This window comes from Pipistrellus hanaki (genome assembly GCF_964339955.1).
Source record: "Pipistrellus hanaki genome assembly, chromosome: 9".
Classification (NCBI taxonomy): domain Eukaryota; kingdom Metazoa; phylum Chordata; class Mammalia; order Chiroptera; family Vespertilionidae; genus Pipistrellus; species Pipistrellus hanaki.
Window position 1 is genome coordinate 48,175,919 of NC_140511.1, and position 24,366 is coordinate 48,200,284.

General features: G+C 41.3%; 1 protein-coding gene across 1 annotated transcript in view; it reads left to right on the forward strand.

Moving 5' to 3' along the window:
- The window catches only part of IPO7 (importin 7), a 52,611-nt gene extending 41,755 nt beyond the window's left edge, over nucleotides 1–10,856 (forward strand). The window contains exons 16-25 of the mRNA XM_084893475.1: nucleotides 241–369; nucleotides 1,275–1,341; nucleotides 1,425–1,550; nucleotides 2,038–2,135; nucleotides 3,433–3,528; nucleotides 4,207–4,427; nucleotides 4,513–4,718; nucleotides 5,639–5,845; nucleotides 7,959–8,075; nucleotides 8,759–10,856. Coding sequence (XP_084749601.1) covers nucleotides 241–369; nucleotides 1,275–1,341; nucleotides 1,425–1,550; nucleotides 2,038–2,135; nucleotides 3,433–3,528; nucleotides 4,207–4,427; nucleotides 4,513–4,718; nucleotides 5,639–5,845; nucleotides 7,959–8,075; nucleotides 8,759–8,856 — 1,365 coding nt within the window. The 3' untranslated portion in view covers nucleotides 8,857–10,856. The remainder of the gene's footprint in view (nucleotides 1–240; nucleotides 370–1,274; nucleotides 1,342–1,424; nucleotides 1,551–2,037; nucleotides 2,136–3,432; nucleotides 3,529–4,206; nucleotides 4,428–4,512; nucleotides 4,719–5,638; nucleotides 5,846–7,958; nucleotides 8,076–8,758) is intronic.
- Nucleotides 10,857–24,366: the final 13,510 nt, after the last annotated feature.

Sequence of the window (24,366 nt, forward strand, 5' to 3'; positions counted from 1 at the left end):
AAGTTCCCAAATGAGATGTTAGGAAACAGAGGTCAAATAAGTTGTTTAAGGTCACCCAGAAATTCACAGAGAAGTACCATTTGATTATAGGGTCCAACCTCTTAATTATTACTGATCAGTCTGGAAACATTGATTGCTTTTGTTGTCCCAGTGAGAACATTTTAAAATTGAAATTTTCAAACCAAAAAAATGTTTATGCTGTTTTAACCACAAACCTAAATTATATTTCTTTTAATCTAGGCAATGACATTTAATCAAGTAATTCAGACTGGGCCTGATGAAGAAGGAAGTGATGACAAAGCAGTTACTGCTATGGGGATCTTGAATACTATTGACACACTTCTTAGTGTAGTTGAAGATCATAAAGAGGTAAGGAATTGATCTAGTATTGTAAAAGTTTTAGGTTAGTTGAAGCCATTCCTTATCAACTATTCTATGTTTTTTGGATAGCCCTTACATATAATTTTGGTCATTTTCTCATGCACCCTTTTTTTTTTTTTTTTTTTTTTAATATATTTTATTGATTTTTCACAGAGAGGAAGAGAGAGATAGACAGTTAGAAACATCGATGAGAGATAAGCATTGATCAGCTGCCTCTTGCACACTCCCTACTGGGGATGTGCCCGCAACCAAGGTACATACCCTTGACCAGAATCGAACCTGGGACTTTTTAGTCCCCAGGCTGACGCTCTATCCACTGAGCCAAACTGGTTTCAGCTGAATAGTAAATTTTTATCTTATTTCCCCTTGCACCTTTATAAACATTCTATGTATGTCAGGTATTTGGGATCCAATTCAAAAGCACACTAACAATTAAAAAGAACTTGTATTTTCTGCCTTAATTGATTGGGGGCCTGGTTCTCTATATCTACTATAATTATATAAATGGAGGTGATTTAAGAATTATTGAAAGTGGTTACAATCATGTCTTCTTTAAAATAATTGTTCTATAAGTCACTGACTGTGACTTTTCAGTTATATCTGGGTTGAATTAATACTTACACACAAAAGGATTTAAAGTCTGTCTACAGAACATTTGTGGCTCCTTTAATTTTTAGGTAAACTACATGTTATTCTTTATGTTTGTCTCATTGTTGTGGTTCACAACATTTGTAATATTATGAGTGAATCATTTCAGCGCAGAGACCTAAAATTATTTCTTACCAATACTGATTTTATATTTTAATACACTGAATTACGTTATACATTGATCAGTAAATTCCTTCAGTGTGCTGTGGTTCCTCCATGTAATTTTTTTCCCCCTTTTCTTTTAGATAACTCAGCAGCTTGAGGGAATCTGCTTACAGGTCATTGGAACTGTTTTACAACAGCATGTCTTAGGTATATACCTCTAGTTGTGGTAAGAATTTATTGCTATTTTACATCAGCAAGCATTATACTAATGTCTCCATGTTCTCTTTTAGAATTCTATGAGGAGATCTTCTCTTTAGCACATAGTTTGACATGTCAACAAGTGTCTCCACAGATGTGGCAGCTTCTACCTCTGGTATTTGAGGTTTTTCAACAAGATGGCTTTGATTACTTTACAGGTAAGTTAAAACAGCATAAAAATACTTCAGATTTTTTTCCATTTCAATGTTTATCGGTAAACATGCACTTTTGAATATTCTAAGTGCCCAATTTGTTTGAATAAATTATCAATACAGTTAATGCTCAAGGATCCATAGCATTGATTTCCATTATATATTTTGATTTAGTTATTTAATGCGTTGGTGGTATGTTTTGTTGTATTTTTTTTGTGTGTGTGTTGTTTTCCCCCCTCTTAACACATATTCTCACCCTTTGGCTCCCTGTCCATATTCTTTATATAATCTTTGTTTTTTAACTACTAACTATAAAGGAATTCACTTTAATAATGGTTCATTCCTAAATCTAATTATAAATAAATATATCTTAATTAAAAGCAAATGTTACAGAAAAAACAACCTCAGATTTGTTTTCTTTTTCTAAGGAGATTTTTTCCAAACCAAAGTATTTATATTAGTAAAGGTAATTAACTGGTTATTTTTAATACAGATATGATGCCTCTGCTTCATAATTATGTGACAGTTGATACAGACACACTTCTATCTGATACCAAGTATCTTGAAATGATATACAGTATGTGCAAAAAGGTAGGTCATTTTTAATTAATAGAAGAACGTATGTCATGAAGCTGTGCTATAAAAAGTATAAAATTGTTAAGCTACATGATACCACATTATGGCAAACAGATTATACAGAATAAGACCTTTAAAAGTTTAAATAAGACCTTGATTCCTTAGATGCCATAATACTTAATGGCTTTGACAACTGTTTGCCTTCTGTCTGTCCACTGACATTTAATTAAGAGTTGTAAATGTTTTTGATTTTTCAGAATGCTTGGAGATTAACTTTAGTCTAGTCCTTTTCTAGGATTTGAATCAAAAAAGGAAAGTATCTAAAACTTGAGATATTTTTTAAAGGATCAGGAATCATTACAGATATTTTATAAAGAAAATTTCTGAAGACAATGGGTTTATGGAAGCTACACACTAATTATTTAGTAAATAGCAAGATTGTAACGTGAGGGTTTTCTATAAAGTCAAAAGTACTGTGTCATTTCTTGGAAAAAGTATAAGATAAATCTATGATGAATGTTTTTTAAAAAAATGCTTTTCTTCAGTTAGAGGGAATAAAATACTTGAATTGGGGCTCTTCAATATCAAAGTCACTATAATTGATAGCATTTAATTTTCTAAAAGTGCTTGTTAAGAGGCAGCAGGCTGTTTAACATCAGGTATTTAAATCATTTTGCTCCATGAAGTTTATAGAAGTGCTTGTCCTCATTTCCTTTCTGACAATTTAGTCACCAAATAATCATCTACTTGTTATTTAATATTTATTGCCAGTGCTATTATCATGTTAATATTCGGGGAATGGATATCTACACCATCATATTTCAGAACACTGTCATGAACATTTTCAGCTCTTTAGTACTAACAAGCACACCTACTCCATGTTTTTTTATTTCTTGTCTGCCTATTGCTTCCTCCTGTCCCACACAGTATTTTTTATTTTTTGAGTCTTGTTTAGAGAAAAGATTTTTCTTAACATCAGCTTAATTTTTTTGTAGTTCTTTATATAAGAGCCAGATATCCCTGAGAAAGGTAGAGTCCTTTGGTATGTTTCTATGAAAAGTAGTGGTTGTCAGTGTGCTACTGTTTAGAATAGCAGAATGGGGAGGAGCTTCGATTATGTAGACCAAGATCCAGATTGCTAGAATATAGCAAAAAAACTGCACATCCTCCAGGTGCTTTAGATAACAGTCTGAATATTGCAATCATTCATATTTAGAGTATTTTAAATACTCCAGAGAAAGAAGACAGGACAGAAATTCTCAGATTGGAAAGTTTCATGACGCCTCACTTCAATTTGTATTGTGTTGATCAGGTTCTTACAGGGGTTGCAGGAGAAGATGCAGAGTGTCATGCAGCAAAGTTATTAGAGGTCATCATTCTCCAATGCAAAGGGCGTGGCATTGACCAGGTCAGTAAGGCTAACTATTAATGATTCGGATGTGAGGCTTCAGAGGCGAAATCTTTCCCTCCACTTTTTCTTTTTAGCAATCTGTTACATATGTTGTTTATTATGACACCGAGATAAATTGGTTTAAAATGTAACAAATATACAATGATTATGTTTTGTGTGTGTGTGTGTGTGTGTTCAATATGACTGGCAAGTTTTATGGCTACTTGTTATCATGCAAGGTAAGTTTTGACTAGATTTTCTTATAGTACGTTGTGACAGTATTGCTTGCTATGTTATTACTTTTCAATAAAATAGATTTAGTCATTAAATTTCCACAAGTCATTAAGTTTCAGTAAGAATTTTCACCAGCTTTATTGAGGTATAATTGAAATATAACATTGTATAAGTTGAAGATATACAATGTGATGAGTTGATACATGTATATATTGCAGAAATTATTGCCGTGGTAAGGTTAGCTAGTTGGAGTATTGCGAATCCATGATAGCTATTGCTGAGGCTCTATCTTGGTGATGACTTAACTCTCTCTAAAATTAGATTTGCCAGTGAAATGCCTCAACAAAAAACTATTGTATGATGTGGAAAGAGGGTAAAATGGGGGAACAACTAAGTTAATATGGGTAGGATAATTAGATTCCTGTTAATTTGTAATTTTGGAATATTTTCCTTTCTTAATAGTGCATTCCCTTATTTGTGGAAGCAGCGTTAGAGAGACTGACAAGAGAAGTGAAGACAAGTGAACTTCGAACAATGTGCCTGCAAGTTGCCATTGCAGCTTTGTATTATAATCCACACCTCCTTCTTAATACTTTAGAAAATCTTCGCTTCCCTAATAACGTTGAACCAGTTACAAATCATTTTATTACACAGTGGCTTAATGATGTTGATTGTTTCTTGGGGTGAGTGCTATATATTGGATATTTATTTATTTAACTTTGTAAGGAACTCTGCTTATTAAGAAAATACCCTTATTTTATTTTTTAGGCTACATGACAGAAAGATGTGTGTTCTGGGCCTGTGTGCTCTTATTGATATGGAACAGATACCACAAGTTTTAAATCAGGTTTCTGGACAGATTTTGCCAGCTTTTATCCTTTTATTTAATGGATTAAAAAGAGCATATGCTTGCCATGCAGAACATGAAAATGACAGTGATGATGATGATGAAGCTGATGATGATGATGAAACGGGTAAGGGATTTGAGATGGAGGAAGCCAAACTTACCTAGTTAGAAAAATCACTAGACTTATTAGTCCTTCTAAAGAAATGTGAAATCATAGCCAAATTTTTTCATTTCCATTATTCATAGAAAAACAGTCTTACTTACCTTCCCACTAAGGTAAGATCTAAGAAGGCAGGAACTCAGCTATATCTTCAGCATATAAAGGATTTCCTAGGCACTTACGGTTCTCAGTAAATTAATAGAATGTTAGTTAAGAGAAATGATTATAATGGTTCCAAAATAAGGTAACAATTTTTGTCTTTTATTATTTAGTAACTTGGCCATTAAAAAGTCTTGCAAAACGTTTTCTGTGGATATAATATAAATTACATGACTATTAGTGTTTGGTTTGGTATATTGTCATATAGCTCAGAGTATACCATGTGCTGAATCTCATTATGCAGTCATTTTTCAAATCTCTAATTTTTTTTTAATAGTTTTCCACTGATTTTAAAAATATATATTTTATTGATTTTTTACAGAGAGAAAGAGAGAGGGATAGAAAGCTAGAAACATCGATGAGAGAGAGACATTGATCATCTGCCTCTTGCACACCCCCTACTGGGGATATGCCCGCAACCAAGGTACATGCCCTTGACCGGAATCGAACCTGGGACCCTTCAGTCCCCAAGCCGATGCTCTATCCATTGTGCCAAACCGGTCTCGGCAATCTCTAATATTATTAAGAGTTGTGGTTAGGTTTCTTGCATTCCTTTGAGAGTTTTTTTTTTTCCTACTTATTGCTGAACACATAACTAAACACCAATTCCTGGAAATCTTTCCTGAATTGATTCAATTAGGATTTGCAGTTTATTGTTATCACTGTCAGTTCACTGAGTAACAAAATATTGCAATATTAACAAAAGGGCCTATTTTATGGCTTGGCAGAGGAACTGGGGAGTGATGAAGATGACATTGATGAAGATGGTCAAGAATACTTAGAGATTCTGGCTAAGCAAGCAGGTGAAGATGGAGATGATGACGAATGGGAAGAAAACGATGCGGAGGAGACTGCTTTGGAAGGTTATTCCACAATCATTGATGATGAAGATAACCCTGTTGATGAGTATCAAATATTTAAAGCTATATTTCAAAGTAAGTCGTGTCTTACGTAATTTATATATTTCTAATATTAATTTTCGTGAACCCATCTGTTCTTAGATCTGTCCCTTAAAGGGATCTGACTACAGGCAATCCTCAGGTTACGTCAGATTTGACGTTCATGGTTATGTCACCATCTTCCATTTATTTATTTGAAAAAAGAAAAAAATTCCATCATTTCAACATATGTGCTTTATATATTTTATTATTTACCACAAGTAAAGGTCAGAGATTGTTACCTTTCTTTTAATTTTTTTTTACTGTTTCACTTCATTACTGTTATGTGCTCCATGTGAATGAATGGCGTAGGTGGATTCTATAGGTGTTAGTCATGCTGTAGGAACTGATCTCTGACATAACCTGAGGATCTACTATATATCAAACCCAATAGAATATGATTTAGGATTGTTAGGCAAAGTGACCAAAGTTATTTCTACTATTGTCATAATTTGAGAGCATTTTCTTTATCTTATTTTTATTTAGATTATAATTTTGAAACAGGAATATTAAAGGAAAATAGTACATCAAAAAGTTTATCCGATGATACTTTCTCTTTCCCACTTCTGATTTCTATCCTCCCAGCTTACTCCAGAAGTATTCACTCTTGTGTTTGTGTATCTTCCCATCCAAATCCACACTTAGTCTGAGAATTGGACAGTTTATAAATAACTAGAGGCCTGATGCACGAAATTCGAGCAAGGGGCTTGGCCCACCCCCCACCATAGTTGTTGCTGGGCCTCTGCCGTGGCCCCGCCCACCACAGCTTCATCCAAAAGGAAGTGTGTCTGGTCTAATTAGCATATTATACTTTTATTAACTTAAATGGCTTTGGAATCCCTTTTCCTTTTTTCCTGTGTCATAGTATGGATGGCTACCGTTTATTTGGTGCCTTTTTTTTTTTTTTTTTTAATCCTTATTTATCATCATATACTTTGATTTCAACAAAATATCTGTGTCCCATCATTCAGCTTAGAAGTTAAAATTAGCATATTTGAAATACCCTTTTCTCCCAGAGTTAACTATTGTGCTATTTATTATTTCTATGCATTATGAACTTTGATGTAGAACTAGTTTCCTCATAACCATGTGTTCTAAGCACATGACAAAGTAATTTTGATACAAGGTTGTAGAAATTGATTGAGGTGCCAAGAACTACGTGCTTGCTTTTATCCGTGGTTTTATACTTTGTAGAATTAAACACATGTTAATCCCTGAAGTATTAAGTGATTATACTAGGGGACCTGTGCATAGTAAATGTTCTAAAGTAGAAATATTACATTTGTGTGATGGAATGACAGGTTTTCCCCACAAAATTCCTGAAACAATTAGTATATGAGAGAGTCAATTTTCATTCTTGAGATTACTCTACAAAAAAATATTCTTTTAAAAAAATCTTTATAGAGAATATTTTCTCTCATGTCTCACCACACACATGCCTCTTGAATACCTATTTAATTGAAATAGGGAAATACATGGTCAGACTTGCTACCATTATATATCAACTTATCTAATGTTTATTTTCTTCAAGCATTGTGAGGTTTTTATACCTAGCCTTCTAACATGCTGGGAAAACTCATTCTCCCTTTGTCGCACATTGAATTTGACCATTATTTAGACAATAAAGTAAAAAATCTGTGAACATCGATTTTTACTTAAATCCTGTAGAGCTTTCTATGGAGAGACACTAGAGGTGTTAAAGAGAGGTTTTTGAATAGGCAATAAAGAAAGAAATGATGTATTTTGTACCATTCACTCTTTATTTGCATCTACTTAATGTTTCTTGTTTTTGTTTTTAAGTGGGTTGTGTTAATTTTATCTATAACTTTTCCTAATTTGTTACTTATTGTATAAGAACGGGTTTAGGTTCTGAGTCCTTATTTGCTAGAGATGAATTATGAGAATGATTAGGTTTTTTAAGGCATAAATGCTAAAGCAGAATTTTTTCTCCTATATCATTTGTTTCATAAGTAATTTAAAGTTACTGTTCAGGGAATATAATATAGATCAAAATTTTAGTACTGGAGGTGGAGTTCGGGGGACAAACTAGAAAGGAGCTACCAGGTCTCTCTTACTATTTCCATTTCCCCGTTTTGTTTCTTTTTGATAGCTATACAGAATCGTAATCCTGGGTGGTATCAGGCTCTAACTCATGGTCTTAATGAAGAACAAAGAAAACAGTTACAAGATATAGCAACTCTGGCTGATCAAAGAAGGGCTGCCCATGGTATGTTAATTTGACCATAATCTCTCTTGAATGCAGTTCATGACTTGCTATAGGTTTAAATTTTTATGTTAAATTATTTTTAGCTATATAAATGCTCCAGTTGTTGGTGATAGGAATCCACTCTAACCTGAAGGAATGAATTAAATGAAATGAATTTTTAGTTTGGCTACTTTATTGATTTTAAGTGTAGTTGAAGACTACTTTCAGTGTGCAGAAGCTTTGCGGTTGCTGAAGCACATGGTGATGGCTTGTAGTTGAAAATCTTATTAAAAGTATAAAAAAATTAAAAGTTATGGAAACAACTCTTTAGCATTACCTTATCTCTTTATCTTCAACCAGTATGCATTTCAAAAAAGGACACTTTCGCCTGGCCAGCCAGCATGGCTCAGTGGTTGAGTGTTGACCTATGAACTGGGAGGTCACAGTTTGATTCCCCACCAGGGCATATGCCTGGGTTTGGACTCCATCGTAGTGTGGGGCTTTCAGGAGGCCGTCGATCAGTAATGCTCTTTAATCATTGATGTTTCTTTCCATCTCTCTCCCTCTCCTTTCCTCTCTGAAATATATATATATATACATATATTTTTTAAGGACATTTTTGAGGATACTCTAAATTTGGAACTTTGTTCTCTAAAGTAGTATGATCACATGTTCTATTAAATTACCACTTATTTGTTTTCTAGAATCCAAAATGATTGAGAAGCATGGAGGATACAAATTCAGTGCTCCAGTTGTGCCAAGTTCTTTCAATTTTGGAGGCCCGGCACCAGGGATGAACTGAGTTACCACTTTCTTTCCTGCTGTGTGATTGTAGTGATGAGCTTGTGTTCCTCCTAGTAGCGGTTTCTGAACTGGTTCATGTTATCCACTCTAAACTAATTGATCAATAGATGGACAAGCAAACCAAAAAAACCACCAAAAAAATACACACAAAAAACAACAGGAGGTCAGACCTGATCATGGAACTTGGCACTGAAAAGGAAACCAGAGGGATTTTATGGGGGTAGGGAGACAACTTGGAGGAGGGTATTCCCTTTATTTTTTGAAGAAAGTAACATTCTGACTGAAAATTCAAGTGACACTGTGGAAATATGAAACAAGAGGGGATGTCATGAAGGCAGCTTTTCTTTTTCTGAGGAAAAAATAGGCATGGGCTACAGGACTATTTAAACTGTCTCATTTACAGTATAAGCTCAAAAGGTAGAGTAATTTCTATGCCTATGAGTATTTGTCCGATTTCTGTCTCTTCCTCATCATCGGGTATCTATTCTCCATATATAAATAAGGTAATTGACAACCTTATTCCATTTTCATCTTTTCACTCATCAAAGATTGTTCCTATGTAGATTATTGGACATTTATTGTAGCACTACATAACTGATTTTTTAAAATCTGTAAATGAATTAGCACTTTCATATTGAAACAAGCCTGCTAGCCTATGTATAAAATAGCAAAATGTTTGCTGTTTATAAAAAGAAGGGATATAATGGGGTGGGGGGGGCAGGGGTAATTTCAAGTTATTAATTTAAAAATGAACTAGCAATTTTGTACCTGGTGACTTTGTGGTGCACTCACCTCTGATAGTGACTTGAATTCGGTATGTTAAAAGGGGATGATATTTCATTGCTGCTAAAAAAATGGCAATTCCCTCTGTGTCCTGCTTTTCTTAAAGCTCTCAGTGTACAAGTGGATATTTGGATATAAGACCTTACTGTAATAAGAAAGGTGATACTTGAAGCATGTAAATTGGATATAAAGTTCTACTCTTAAAGAGTTATCAAGAGTTATGGCTAACCATCGATATATGCAATCTATTAAAAGGACTTAATTCGACTATTATGTCTTGATTTGATCGCAGTGTTTTCCTCATTATAAGAACTTTTTCCTCATTGGCCTGTTTTTATCTTGTACCTAGAAAGAGTGCAAAATGCACACTTTTAAAATTTGACATTCAATACATATCCTCCCCCCTTACCCCATTTGTGGTATCTGATTTCAAATAGTTAGGTTGATGGCACATGGTTCCCTCCAAAACCACTATTGATACCACTGCAAAAGTAAGCCAATAACAAGACAATTTGAGAGGTTGGCTTACTTCCCTCCTAACTGCATGTTAAAAAATAAGCCTTTATTGATCTTAAATATCTGTCAGATGGGTCATACATTGGGTTATTTTTTATATACATGTTTACAACAATATTTCAAATTGAAAGCAACATCTCAATGAATTCAAACTAAATGCTGTTGTCTATAACAGATTAGAAAATTTATTGATATTTAAAATGCATAATGAAGAAAACTCATTGGTGTTGTGTTTTTCTTGTATGCCAATAATTAAGCCATTAATGTTGGCACTGTTTGGTTTTTTATTTTAACACTGAAAGGAGTGAAAGTATTTCCTATATTTATGAATTTACTATGAAAATCTTGAGAGAAAAAAAGAATTGTCTGTCGAAAGTGTTTGAGTGAAAACTGTTAATCAAGTGTGTTTCTTTTTCCCCAAATTGGACACCATCTGTGTATACCCTAGGCAACTTAAGGGGATTTCACTATTAGATAAAAATCAATAAAATGGAGTAGTTGTATATATGAAACATTGTGTACAGAGGGGAGATATTGAATAGTATTAAACATTTTTGTCTTCCTTTATCTTTTTTCCCCTACTTAATATTTAGTCTACTTTTTAAAATTCCATACTTCACTGCTCTTTGAACTGATAATTCCAGTTTTCACATTGTTATTGGAAAATCATATCTAATAAAAGTTTTAGTTATTCCAGTGCATAGTATGAAAATTCTCATTTGCTGAGCTTATGTTTCAAGAAAATGTATTGGTATGTCTTTGAGAACAAGTTTTATTGTTTCTTTTGTCAGACAATCCGAACTAATTTCCATTTAGGGATTTTAACGGAAATTAAAGTCCTTAAAATTAAACTACATTTAATAGTGTTATAATGGTGTTTTCTAATGCATCTAATGTATACCTCAATTATTTTTCTTATGCATTGAATTGTAGTTTCTTAATAGATTATGAATCTTGATATATCTGTTTTTAGGTAAGGTTGTAGGACTTTTGAAGATTTTTAGAATATTTATAAACATGTAATTAGTTGCATGTAGATTTTATTTAACAGTCTTTCCCACAATTTCACTAACCTATAACTTATTTTTTAATTTATAAAAATCTGATTTTCTATGGGTTTCAGTACTTGTTTTTTTAGAAGTTGACAGCGTATAGTCTTGACTTTTTGTAAATATAAGCTATCCATCTTTTAAAAACTTATTCATATCAGTATTAAATAAAGGAAGTTTATTTGTTTCTCTGCAGGTTATCAGTTGGTGACTGTTATGTTCACCTCCAGAAGAGACTAGAATATAGAGCAGGGTTGATACACCTTGGCCACTGTGGCTCAGCTGGGGGTTGTCCTGTGCACAGAAAGGTCACTGATTGGATTTCTGGGTCAGGGCACATGCCTGGGTTTCAGGTTTGATTGCTGTTTGAGGCACATGCAGAAGACCAATTGATATTTTGCTCTCATGTCAACGTTTTTCTCAAAAACAACAAAAACAGGATTGATCAAATCACAGCCCTATCCTGTATATAATAATAAAAGGTAATATGCAAATAGACCTAACAGCAGAACAACCAAAGTACAATCCTATATAATATATAATAAAGAAGTAATATATAAATTGGCCCTCACACAAGATGGCTGGCAGGGGAGGGCAGTCGGGGGCAATTGGGCTGGCAGGGTGAAGCAGTTAGGGGTAATCAGGCAGGCAAGCAGTTGAGAGCCAGCAGTCCTGGATTGTGAGAAGGATGTCCCTCAAAGGGTCCCAGATTGGAGAGGGTGCAGGCTTGGCTGAGGGACAACCCTCGCCCCCCCTTACCTCCGGTACATGAATTTTGTGCACCAGGACTTCTAGTATGCTAATAATATGCTAAGGATGCTCAACCGCTCACTATGATATGCACTGACCACCAGGGGGCAAATGCTCTGGCCAGTAGGTTAGCTTGCTGCTGGGGTCCAGCCTATCAGGACTGAGCAAGATGGGCCAGACATGCCCTGGAGCCTTCCTGCGGTCTCTCCTCTGCCCAGTCATGCACTGGTGGGGTCCCTCAGCCTGGCCTGCACTCTATCACAATGGGGGGATGTTGAGAACCAGTTTCAGCCTGAACCCGCAGGCCACTCCCTTTGGGAGGGCGCCAGACACGGCTCTTGGCTGACAAGCGCTGCTGCAGCAGCATTAGCCCAATGGACTGTTTGGGCACGAACCTGTGGCAAGTACAATGGGACAGATGAGCGGAAGCAGCAGGTGGCATTGGACAGCAGTTTTCAACCCAATCCCTGCAGGCTGCCCAGAGGGATCCCACCCATGCACGAATTTGTGTACCTGGCCTCTAGTCCTACCGTATTTTCCGGCATATAAGACGACCCCCTAATTTCACAGTTAAAACATAGGTTTAGGCCTATATTCACTGTATAAGACTACCCCCCACTTCCGAGGCAACACCAGTTCTTTTTTAATAGACCGCCTCTCTAACTCAGCCAATCCAAGCAGGCTTTTTATGCATGCAAATTATACATGTTCTGTACCCGAAGCTACACTGTTCTAGTAAAAAGCCTGCTCAGATTGGCCAGAGTTAGAGAGGCGGTCTATTAAAAAAAGAACTGGTGTTGCCTCTGAAGTGGGGGGGTAGTCTTATACAGTGAATATAGACTTAAACCTGTTTTAACTGTAAAATTAGGGAGTTGTCTTATACGCTAGAAAATACGGTGCATATAATAGCCTAATATGTTAAGTGGCCAGTTATCCATTTAACCAAAGCATGATATGCTAAGGCCACTCAACCGCTCACTATAAGGTGCAGTGGCCAACAGGGGGCAGATGCTCTGGCCATTCGGTTAGCTTGCTGCTGGGGTTCGGCCGATTGGACTGAGCAAGATGGGCTGGGCATGCCATGGGTCCTTCAGTCTGGCCTGCGCCCTCTTGCAATCCAGGCTGAGGCACACCACCACTCCCCTCCCTACCACATACGAATTGGGCCCTCTAGTTGGTTATATGCTGCTATTCACCCCCAGATATAGTCCCTGAGGCAAGCATAAAAGGAAATTCACTGAGAATTGTATTAATATGACTTTGGTAAGATCTGGCATAATGCTTTAAGTATATACAGTAGGTCCTTGGGATATGTTGGAAATCTGTTCCACCAGTGAAAATAACAATTTTCACCATAAATTGGAACCTACCTACATAAGCACCTATGTCACATGGAGCCACATACATAGCAGTAATGAAGTGAAACAGTAAAAAAAAATTAGAAGGTAACATTTTCTACCTTGTAAATAATAAAAATCATAAAGCACATATGTACATACGTTGAAATGACAGAACTTTTTTTATAAATGGGGAGATAGCAATGTAACCACAAAATGATGTACGTCGAGTCTGACATAACCCAAGGACTGCCTGTAGTAGGCATTTCAGTTTGTAAGGCAAATGACCTACAACTACATTAAAACTTCAGTCATAAAAATGTCAGCTCTGTTCTACATATTATAGTTTTGTTGATGATTACCTGTGATTATTAGTATCCCCTCTGAGCTTTAGGTTTTGCAAAACCTTGATGAAGTTAGAATAATGCTTTGGTGCATGTATTTCTTACAAAAGGAAACTAGATCCTAGCTAGGTTTTTATCACTACAGTAGGAATAAATATCTTTTAAGTAAATTTTTTAAAATATATTTTATTTACTTTTACAGAGAGGAAGGGAGATGAATAGAAAGTTAGAAACATTGATAAGAGAGAAACATCGATCAGTTGCCTCCTGTACACCCCCTACTGGGGATGTGCCCACAACTGAGGTACATGCCCTTGACCGGAATCGAATCTGGGACCTTTCAGTCCACAGGCCAACACTCTATCCACTGAGCCAAACCAGTTTCGGCTAATTTTTCTTTTTTTGTTTGAGGGAATTCCCCTCTAGATTTCATTAAAGTATAATTGTTAATTCTTTTTTATATTCTTAGATCTTACATGTATAGATTGAAAGTCAGTTACATTCTATTTGAATTCTGTATTGAAATGCTTCCTATCAGTCTTTTAATATTTTTTTCAAAATCCTTTTAATAAACTCAAACGAAAATTACAGGGGAACTTCCTCAACCTGAAAAATGGCATCTATCCTAAACCTAAAAAGACTTAAAAACCACATGGCCAAAGCGGCTGGTGGCTGAGCTTTAACATATGAACCAGGAAGTTAGGTTTGATTCCAGGTCAGGGCACATGACCCCAGTTGTGGGCTCCATCTCCAGTGTGGGGCATGCAGGAGGCAGCTAATCAATGTTTCCCATCATTGATGTTTCTATCTCTCCTTTCTTTGAAATCAACTTTTAAAAAAAACTTAAAAACCTTCCCCCTAAGATCAAGAACCACACCTAGCCAGTTTGGTTCTGTGGTTAGAGCTTCACCAGCTCATGGACTGAAGAATTTCAGGTTTAATTCTGACCAAGGACATGTACCTCAACTGTAGCTTGATCCCCAGTTGGGGCAAATGCAGGAGGCAACCAATCAATGTTTCTGTCTCTCTCTCCCTCTTGCATTCTAAAAATCAATGGGGGCGGGGAGGGAGGGATTACACACGCATGTGCGCGCGTGTGTGTGTGTGTGTGTGTGTGTGTGTGTGTAATCCCCTCCAGTGAAGATTAACAACAAAAGAACCAGATGCAGATGAAGATGCCCCTCTGTTGCCACTTTCAACATTTGCATGAGGTTCTAGCCAGGGCAATTACGCTAGAGGAAATAAGATATCTAGATGTAAAAGGCAGAAGTGAGATGACAAATCTTACAGAAGACCCTAAGAAATCCATGCAAAAAGAACTAATGACCATCAAGGTTGTAGGACAAGATCAATATACAAATAGCAGTTGTGCCCTGTCCAGTGTGGCTTGGTTAAGCCTTGTCTTGTGCAGGGGGAGGCTGTCAGTTCAATTCCCAGTCAGGGTATATGCCCAGGTTGTGAGCTGGATTTCTGGTGGGGTGCCTACAGGAGGCAGCCAAAACAGGATTCGCTCTCACATCAGTTTCCCTCTCTAAAAATAAAAAATCTGCCAAAACCAGTTTGGCTCAGGGGTAGAGCGTCAGTCTGCGGACTGAAAGTCCCGGGTTCGATTCTGGTCAAGGGCATGTACCTTGGTTGCGGGCACATCCCCGGTGGGGGTTGTGCAAGAGGCAGCTGGTCAGTGTTTCTCATCGACGTTTCTAGCTCTCTCTCCCTCTCCCTTCCTCTCTGTAAAAAAATAAAGTATATTTTTTTAAAATAAAAAATCTTAATCAGTTGTACTATATAGCAATGAAATAAGGAATATATTTAATATATAATAGCATTGAAGTGTACTTATGGATATATTTAAATGAAAAACATAAAAACTTGAAAGACCTAAAAAAATGAAATCCCATGTTCAAATATTCCCAAAGTTCACCTAGAGATTCAGTGTAATTGCTATAAAATCCCAACTACCTTTTTTGCAAGATTGACAAGTGTATCCTAAAATGTATATGGAAATACAAGGGATTTAGAATACCAAAACAATCTTAAATGGAAACATGATTTAGTAACTAATAATGGTACTGGAACAGATATGCTGACCAATGGAATAAAATTTAGTCCAGATATAAACTTAAAATTTGTGGTCAATTGGTTTTCAACAAGGGTAAGAATCTTTTCAACAAATGGCTCTACGACAATTAGGTATTTACATGCTAAAGCCTGAAGTTGGATGGTTACCTCACACAAAAATTAAAGTGATTCAAAGATTTAATAAGATCTCAAAGTATAAAACTCACAGGGGAAAATGTAGGCAACAGTCTGACTATGAATTAGGCAATGCAATAGTTTCTTGGATATAAGAGCAAAGCAGATGCAAATCCTAAGTATACAGGAACTCATAATTCAATAACAAAATATTTTTTATGGGAAATAATCCAAGTAGACTTTTCTCCTAAGATAGCCACTATCATTGAAAAGGTGTTCATCATCACTAGTCATTAAGGGAAATGCAAATTGGAATACAAATATTTCACACCTAGTTTGTCTATAATCAAGAATGTGGGCAGTTTACATGTACTGGTGAAGATGTAGAGAAATTGGGAACCTCATACACCACTAATATCTGAAATGGTCACCTATTGTGGAAAAGTCTGAAGTCTGGCATTTCCTAGAACATTCCACTCCTAGATACACATAGTCAAGAGAAATGGAAGCCATGTCCACATAAGAACTTGTATATGATTAATACTAGCATTATAAGAAAATATGGATATAACCCAAGTAGCTGTCAATTGAATAAAAAAGTGTGTATGTAAAATCAGAGATTTAGCAATAAAAAAAGAATGGAGTAGTTACATTAAACGTGTATAAGCTTTGAAAACAAAGTGAAAAAAGTCAGACCAAAGATTGCAGAATTGGCAAATCCATAGAAGCAGAAAGTATTATTAGTGGTTGCCAGTGGAAGAAATGAAGTGATTATTAGCCATTTGTATGTTATAAGCATCTATAGACTCAAGTGACAGACCTTTTTTATTTTTATTTATTTTTATTTTTTTTATTTTTTATTTTTTTGTCTCGGGGCCTACTTCTTTTTTTTTTTTTTTTTTTTTTTTTTTTTTTTTTTTTTTTTTTCAAATCAATCTTTATTGTTCATATTATTACAAAGGTTCCTCATTTCTTCCCCCCTCCACCAGGTTCCCACCCCACCCTCCGCCCCCTCCCCATCCCCCATTGTCCTCATCCATAGGTGCACAGTTTATGTTCAGTCTCTTCCTCCCTCCCTTTCCCCGATAGTAAATCCCTTTTCAGATAGTAAATCTGTTACTTAGCATTTTCTCATATCAATAATACCTCCACATGCCCAATGATACACTTCACACAAAAGACATTTCCAAATAGGTCAACCAGCCTCATCCAGGCCCCACCCAAGGCACTTACAGATCAACACCCCAGCGCTATACTAACTCAACACATCCAGATCTAAGCCTTCATCACTTGATTCAGCAGACCCTCAAGTTCCCGCAAAAGTTTCCAGCCATGTCTGAGAGGCAGCCGTGGGCAGGTACAGGCGAGGAGCGAGCTGTTTCGGGTCTGGCTGCTCTGGGCCTGGCCTCTGTTGCTCTGGTTCGTTCCACAACCAGCTGCTCCGGGTCTGGTCACTGCCGCTCCCGACCTAGTTGCTCTGGACTTGGCTGTTGCTGCTACAGGCCTGGCCGCACCCGACCCGGCTGCTCTGGGACCGGTTGCTCCGGTCCCGGCCGCTCCGGGCCTGGCCGCTCCCAGCCTGACAGCCGCTGCTCCGGGCCTGGCTGCTCCCAGCCTGGCAGCCATTGCTCCTGGCCTGGCCGCACCAGACCCGGCTGCTCCGGGCCTGGCCGCTCCCAGCCTGGCAGCCGCTGCTCCTGGCCTGGCCGCACAAGACCCGGCTGCTCCGGTCCTGGCCGCTCCCAGCCTGGCAGTCGCTGCTCCGGGCCTGGCCGCACCAGACCCGGCTGCTCCGGGCCTGGACGCTCCCAGCCTGGCAGCTGCTGCTCCGGACCTGGCCGCTCCCAGCCTGGCAGCCGCTGCTCCTGGCCTGGCCGCACCAGACCCGGCTGCTCCGGGCCTGGCCGCTCCCAGCCTGGCAGCCGCTGCTCCGGGTCTGGCCGCACCAGACCCGGCTGCTCCGGGCCTGGCCGCTCCCAGCCTGGCCGCCGCTGCTCCGGGCCTGGCCGCACCAGACCCGGCTGCTCCGGGCCTGGCCGCTCCCAGCCTGGCAGCCGCTTCTCCAGGCCTGGCCACTCCCAGCCTGGCAGCCACTGCTCCGGGCCTGGCCGCACCAGACCCGGCTGCTCCAGGCCTGGCCGCTCCCAGCCTGGCAGCCACTGCTCCGGGCCTGGCCGCACCAGACCCGGCTGCTCCAGGCCTGGCCGCTCCCAGCCTGGCCGCCGCTGCTCCGGGCCTGGCCGCACCAGACCCGGCTGCTCCGGGCCTGGCCGCTCCCAGCCTGGCAGCCGCTTCTCCAGGCCTGGCCACTCCCAGCCTGGCAGCCGCTGCTCCGGGCCTGGCCGCACCAGACCCGGCTGCTCCGGGCCTGGCCGCTCCCAGCCTGGCAGCCGCTGCTCCGGGCCTGGCCGCACCAGACCCGGCTGCTCCGGGCCTGGCCGCTCCCAGCCTGGCAGCCGCTGCTCCGGGCCTGGCCGCACAAGACCCGGCTGCTCCGGGCCTGGCCGCTCCCAGCCTGGCAGCCGCTGCTCCGGGCCTGGCCGCACCAGACCCGGCTGCTCCGGGCCTGGACGCTCCCAGCCTGGCAGTCGCTGCTCCGGGCCTGGCCGCACCAGACCCGGCTGCTCCGGGCCTGGACGCTCCCAGCCTGGCAGCTGCTGCTCCGGGCCTGGCCGCTCCCAGCCTGGCAGCCGCTGCTCCGGGCCTGGCCACACCAGACCCAGCTGCTCCGGGCCTGGCCGCTCCCAGCCTGGCAGCCGCTGCTCCGGGCCTGGCCGCACCAGACCCGGCTGCTCCGGGCCTGGCCGCTCCCAGCCTGGCAGCCGCTGCTCCGGGCCTGGCCGCACCAGACCCGGCTGCTCCGGGCCTGGCCGCTCCCAGCCTGGCAGCCGCTGCTCCGGGCCTGGCCGCACCAGACCCGGCTGCTCCGGGCCTGGCCGCTCCCAGCCTGGGAGCTGCTGCTCCGGGCCTGGCCGCTCCCAGCCTGGCAGCCGCTGCTCCGGGCCTGGCCACACCAGACCCGGCTGCTCCGGACCTGGCTGCTCCCAGCCTGGCAGCTGCTGCTCCGGGCCTGGCCGCTCCTAGCCTGGCAGCCGCTGCTCCAGGCCTGGCCGCACCAGACCCAGCTGCTCCGGGCCTGGCCGCTCCCAGCCTGGCCGCCGCTGCTCCGGGCCTGGCCGCACCCGACCCGGCTGCTCCGAGCCTGGCCGCTCCCAGCCTGGATTCTTCGTGGTTGTCTACTGCTGTTCTGGGCCTGGCTGCTCCCAACCCGGCTGCTCTGGGCCGGGCTTCTCCGGGCCCAGCCACTCCGTGTCTGGGTGTTCCTGGACTGGCCACCCTGGGCTTGGCCGCCTCTGCCTCAGGCCTGGCTGCCACTGCCCCAGGTCTGGCTGCTCCAGTGCTGGCCGTTGCTGCTCTTGTTCTGGCTGCTGCTGTTCTGGGGCCTGGCCACTGCTGCTCCGGGCCCAGCTGCCACTGCCTTGTGCCTGGCCACTCTAGGCCTGGTCGCCGCTGTTCCAACATTCTGTCCCTTTTTTCTCTTCTTTTTTTTTTCTTTTTTTAAAAAAAACAACAAAACGCATTTATGTTGCAATGTTGGCTGGTGCGTTGAGTTCTGACTTAGTCTTTGATTTTTCAAGATCTTCTTTGTATTCTTTCTTAAGTAATTTTACTATCATTTGCTCTCACTTGATTTCTTCACATTGAGAACTTCTTTGGTTTCTTCCTCCTTGTCCTGGGAGCTCAGCAGGTTGGCCTGTGGCACCCCTTTGTTCTCCGCGGGCTCCGGCGCTGCTCCAGCCTGTTGCCGGGGTCGGCGCCGCCCAGGAAGCAGCCCCCGTCCTTGGCTCCGTTGCCAGTGCTCAGCAGTCGAAGGCTCAGGGGCACCCCCCCCACTGGGGGCCCCGTCGCCCGGCTCCTTGCTGGCGCCCAGCTGGCCGGTGTCCGGCAGGGGCTCCTGCTCCTCGTGGCGTTCCTCCAGTCTGGAGCTTTCTTTCTCCCTCCCACTAGGGGAGTCCAGGATCAGAGTCAACAGACTGTCCTCTGCGCGCAGTGTGCGCGACTCCGGGGGCTCGGCCTTTCGCCGCGCTCCCAGGACTCCACCTCACAGCCCCGTCTCCCCCTGCCCCAGCCTGGGTCCCCAGGGACTGGCCCAGACCTGGAGTTCGGGGAGGTCTGGACTGAGGCTCAGAGCTGCCGCTGGAGGCTTTGTTTCTTCCGGCTAGGGTAATCCAGCATCAGAGTCAACATTCAGTCTTCTGCGCGCCATGTGCGCACGACTCCGGGGGCCCCGCATTTCGCCGTCCCCCGGGATTGTCTCCCCCTGCCGGAGCCTGGGTCCCCAGGGTCTGGCACATAACTTGGGGCTCAGCGCTGCCGGTTCGGGGGTTCAGCCCAGGCTGGGGGTTCTATTTCCTTCCTGCTAGGGAACGCCAGGTAGCACCCAGCCCTCTCCTCCTCTCCGGCTGCGACCTCTCCGCGCGCGCGTGCGTGCGAGCGCGCAGCATGTCTCCGTACCTTAGGCTTTTTTTCAGCTCCTCTGATTTTCCTTCTGGTTTTCTCCTTCCTTCCTATTGTAGAGTTTTCAGTCAGTCGACTACCTGTAGCTCTGGGCAATGTCCACTCTACATTTTAGTTGTATTCCTTTGAAATTGTTGTGAGCTGCTGCGGCTAGGTGTATACCCGAGCAGCCATCTTGGATCCTCCTCTCGACAGACCTTTTTTAATTAAATTCAAAATATGGCACAAAAAAAAATCATGGCAGTTAACTGGTTAATGGGTACAGGATATTTTTGGAATTAAAATATTTTTATCAAATATTAATAGTTCCATGGCCTTGTAAATATACTAAAAACTATTTTAAGGGGAGAATCCAAGATGGCTGCTCGGGTAGGCAACTAGCCGCAGCCGCACACAACAATTTTAATAAAATACAACTAAAATATAAAATGGACATTACCCAGAACTACAGGAAAGTCGACTGACTGGAAATCCTACAACAAGAAGCAAGGAGAAAACCAGAAGGAAGCACGGAGGAGCTGTAAAAGCCCAAGGTACGGAGACACGCAGCGCGTGCGGAGAGGACGGAGCCGGAGAGGAGGGAGGCCGAGTGCCTGGCGGGCGTTCCCAAGCGGGAAGGAGAGAAAACTCCGACTGTGCTGGGCCCCTGACTGCTCTGAACCCCCGTTCTGGGCCAGACCCCGGGGACTCAGGCTCAGCCATAGGGAGCTGGGCTGTAAGTCGGAACCCGGGGGTAGCGGAGAAAGGAGGTCCTGGAGGCGCGCACACTGCCCCCAGAGAAGGGACGGTCGGCTGTGCCGCGGGATTGCCCTGACAGGAAGGAGACTGGGGCTCCAGACTGCTGTGAACGCCACCTCCAATCCCACTACCAACTGAACTGAACCCCAATACCGGGCTCATTGTGGAAGAGCATAGACTGTTTGGCAGCAGGCGAAAATCGAGGGCACCTTTCTCTCAGAGGCGCCGGCAGTGAGCACTGAAGGACCCGCATAGGGCGGGGCTGACGGAAGCCAAAGCTGCAGGCTCCACCCTGAAATCCCGTCCCATCTGTAACTGCGAAATGCGACAACAAAATAGATCACAAACGAAAGAAATGGAGGACAAAAAGCGTCTGGATATAGAGTTCAAATCTACGCTTATAAGGTTTTTCAAGAATTTCCTAGAAAAGATGGATAAGGCCTATGAGGATATGAAAAGAGACCATCAAGAAATGATAAGGGAACAACAAGAAATAAAGAATACATTGTCTGAAATAAAAAATATTCTACAGAGTCCTAAAAACAGAAGGGAAGATCGCAAGAATCAAGTCAAAGATTTGGAACATAAAGAGCCAGAAGACACTCCTCCACAGAAGCTAGAAGGCAAGAGAATCCAGAAAATTGAAGATAATGTAAGAAACCTCTGGGACAACTTCAAGCGAACCAACATCAGAATTATGGGGGTTCCAGAAGATGAGAGAGAGCAAGATATCGAAAACATACTGAAAGAAATAGTGACAGAAAACTTCCCCCACCTGGTGAAAGAATTTGACTTACAAGTCCAGGAAGTGCACAGAACTCCAAACAAAAGGAATCCAAAGAGGACCACACCGAGACACATCATTATTAAAATTCCAAGAGCAAAAGATAAAGAGAGAATATTAAAAGAAGCAAGAGCAAAGAAGGTAGTAACTTATAAAGGAGCACCTATACGATTGTCAGCTGACTTCTCAACAGAAACCATGCAGGCCAGAAGGGAATGGCAAGAAATATACAAGGTGATGAATAGCAAGAACCTACAGCCAAAAATAAGCTACCCAGCGAAGCTATCACTCAGAATCGAAGGCCAGATAAAGAGCTTCACTAATAAAAAAAAGCTAAAGGAGTTCACCACCACCAAACCAGAATTATATGAATTGCTGAAGGGGGTTCTTTCAGAAGAGAAAGTAAACAAAGATAAAAATTATGAACAACAAATACGTAATTATCAACAAGTGAATCTAAAAACCAAGGAAATTAAAAAAATCTGATGAACAATATTAACTGTTGAATATAATAGAATCAGAGGTATGGAAGGGGAGTGAACTGACGATTCTTGGGGAAAAGGGGAGAGGGGGGCGTGGGAAGAGACTGAACATAAACTGTGCACCTATGGATGAGGACAATGGGGAGAGGGGAAAGGGCAGAGGGTGGGGTGGGAACCTGGTGGAGGAGAGCAATGGTGGGGGGGGGGGGGAAGGAACATTTGTAATAATATGAAAAATAAAAACTTATTAAAAAAAATAAAAATAAAATCTTGTTCACCAAAAAAAAAATAAAAAAAATAAAAAATAAATAAAAACTATTTTAAGTGCACACTTAAGATGGTAAATTTTATGGTATATGATTATCTCAGTTTTTAGTTTTTGTTTAGAGCAAGTCTCACATTTTATTCAAGTTCTCTAAAGCGTAATATGAACTGTTTTATACAAATTAAGAATAGTTTTATTCATGGTATGTATCTGTCACCATACTAAGGGGAGAATAGTCTTGTTTTTTAATTCTCATTACCCTATTATCAAACATATTTTTATTGATTTCAGAGAGGAAAGGAGAGGCAGAGATAGAAACATCAATGGGGGAGGCTGCCTCTTGCAAGCCCCACACTAGGGATTGGGCATGTGCCCTGACTGTGAATCGAACTGTGACCTCCTGGTTCATAGGTCAATGTTCAACTACTGAGCTGCTGGCCTGGCTTGTTAAGTCTTTCAATGTAATACAAATCTTCCCCTCTCACCCCAATTACAGCAGGTAAGTGTTTTTCTATAAAACCGTATCAGTCTTGCCCTGGCTGGTTTGGCTCAGTGCATAGAGTCGGCCTCCGGACTGAAGAGTCCTGGGTTCGATTCTGGTCAAGGGCAAAGTACCCTGGTTGCAAGAGGCGGCTAACCAATGTTTCTCATCTGTTTCTCCCATTGGTGTTTCTGGCTCTCTATCCCTCTTCCTTCCTCTGTAAAAAATCAATAAAATATATTTTTTAAAAATGATAAATTTTGATAAAACAATATCAGCTTGCCCGAACTATTTTGGCTCAGTGGGTAGTGTTGGCCTGTGGATTGAGGAGTCCTGGGTTCGATTTGGGCCAAGGGCATGTGCCTTGGTTGCTGGCACATCCCCAGTGGGGGGCGTGCAGGGGCAGCTAAATCCGATGTTTCTTTCTCATTGATGCTTCTAGCTCTCCATCCCTCTCCCTTCCCCTCAATAAAATATATATTTAAAAAAAAAACACCAATATCAATCTTATTATTTGGAGACATGAGCTTCAGCACAAAAGCAAAAATGTTGTTTCAAGAGTATGAGAAAAATGAAATGTTAAAAATAGTGACTTCATTAATATATTATGCACTTATTTAACTCTACTGCTTAAATACTGCACTTATTGTATTAATAAAACTTGGTTTTCCTTGTTTGGGATGCTCTACTTTAAATAAGTGTAACTTGAAGTCAAAATGAAGGTAGAATTTTGTGGAGGTAGCCAGTTTCAAAGGGACACCTGGAATCTTCAATGGCTTCACCAGATTTACCACAATTTGTAAATTAAGAGTATATTTCCCTTATTTTGCCACTAAAACAAACCAATATACATTAACCACAATTGATAAACTTGGAGAACACTACTGAGTGATTTTTCAAAGGTCGAATGAATGGGAGGGTTAACAAGTGGTCCAAGGGTAGAGTTGGTAAGTGGAAAACATGCATTCATACTGAAATTACATCAGCCTGAAATGAGGGGAATCATGCAATTAGCCAATAACAAAACATCACCAGTTGTAGTACAGCAATGCTTATGTCATCATATATACAGAAAAAAACTTACCTGAGATTGGAAAGGAGCAGTTTAACCCAATCATACACTTCCAAAATATATTCTAATTTTTTAAAAATATATTTTATTGATTTTACACAGAGAGGAATTGAGAGGGATAAAGAGTTCAAAACATCGACGAGAAACATTGACCAGCTGCCTCTTGCACACCCCCCACTGGGGATGTGCCCACAAC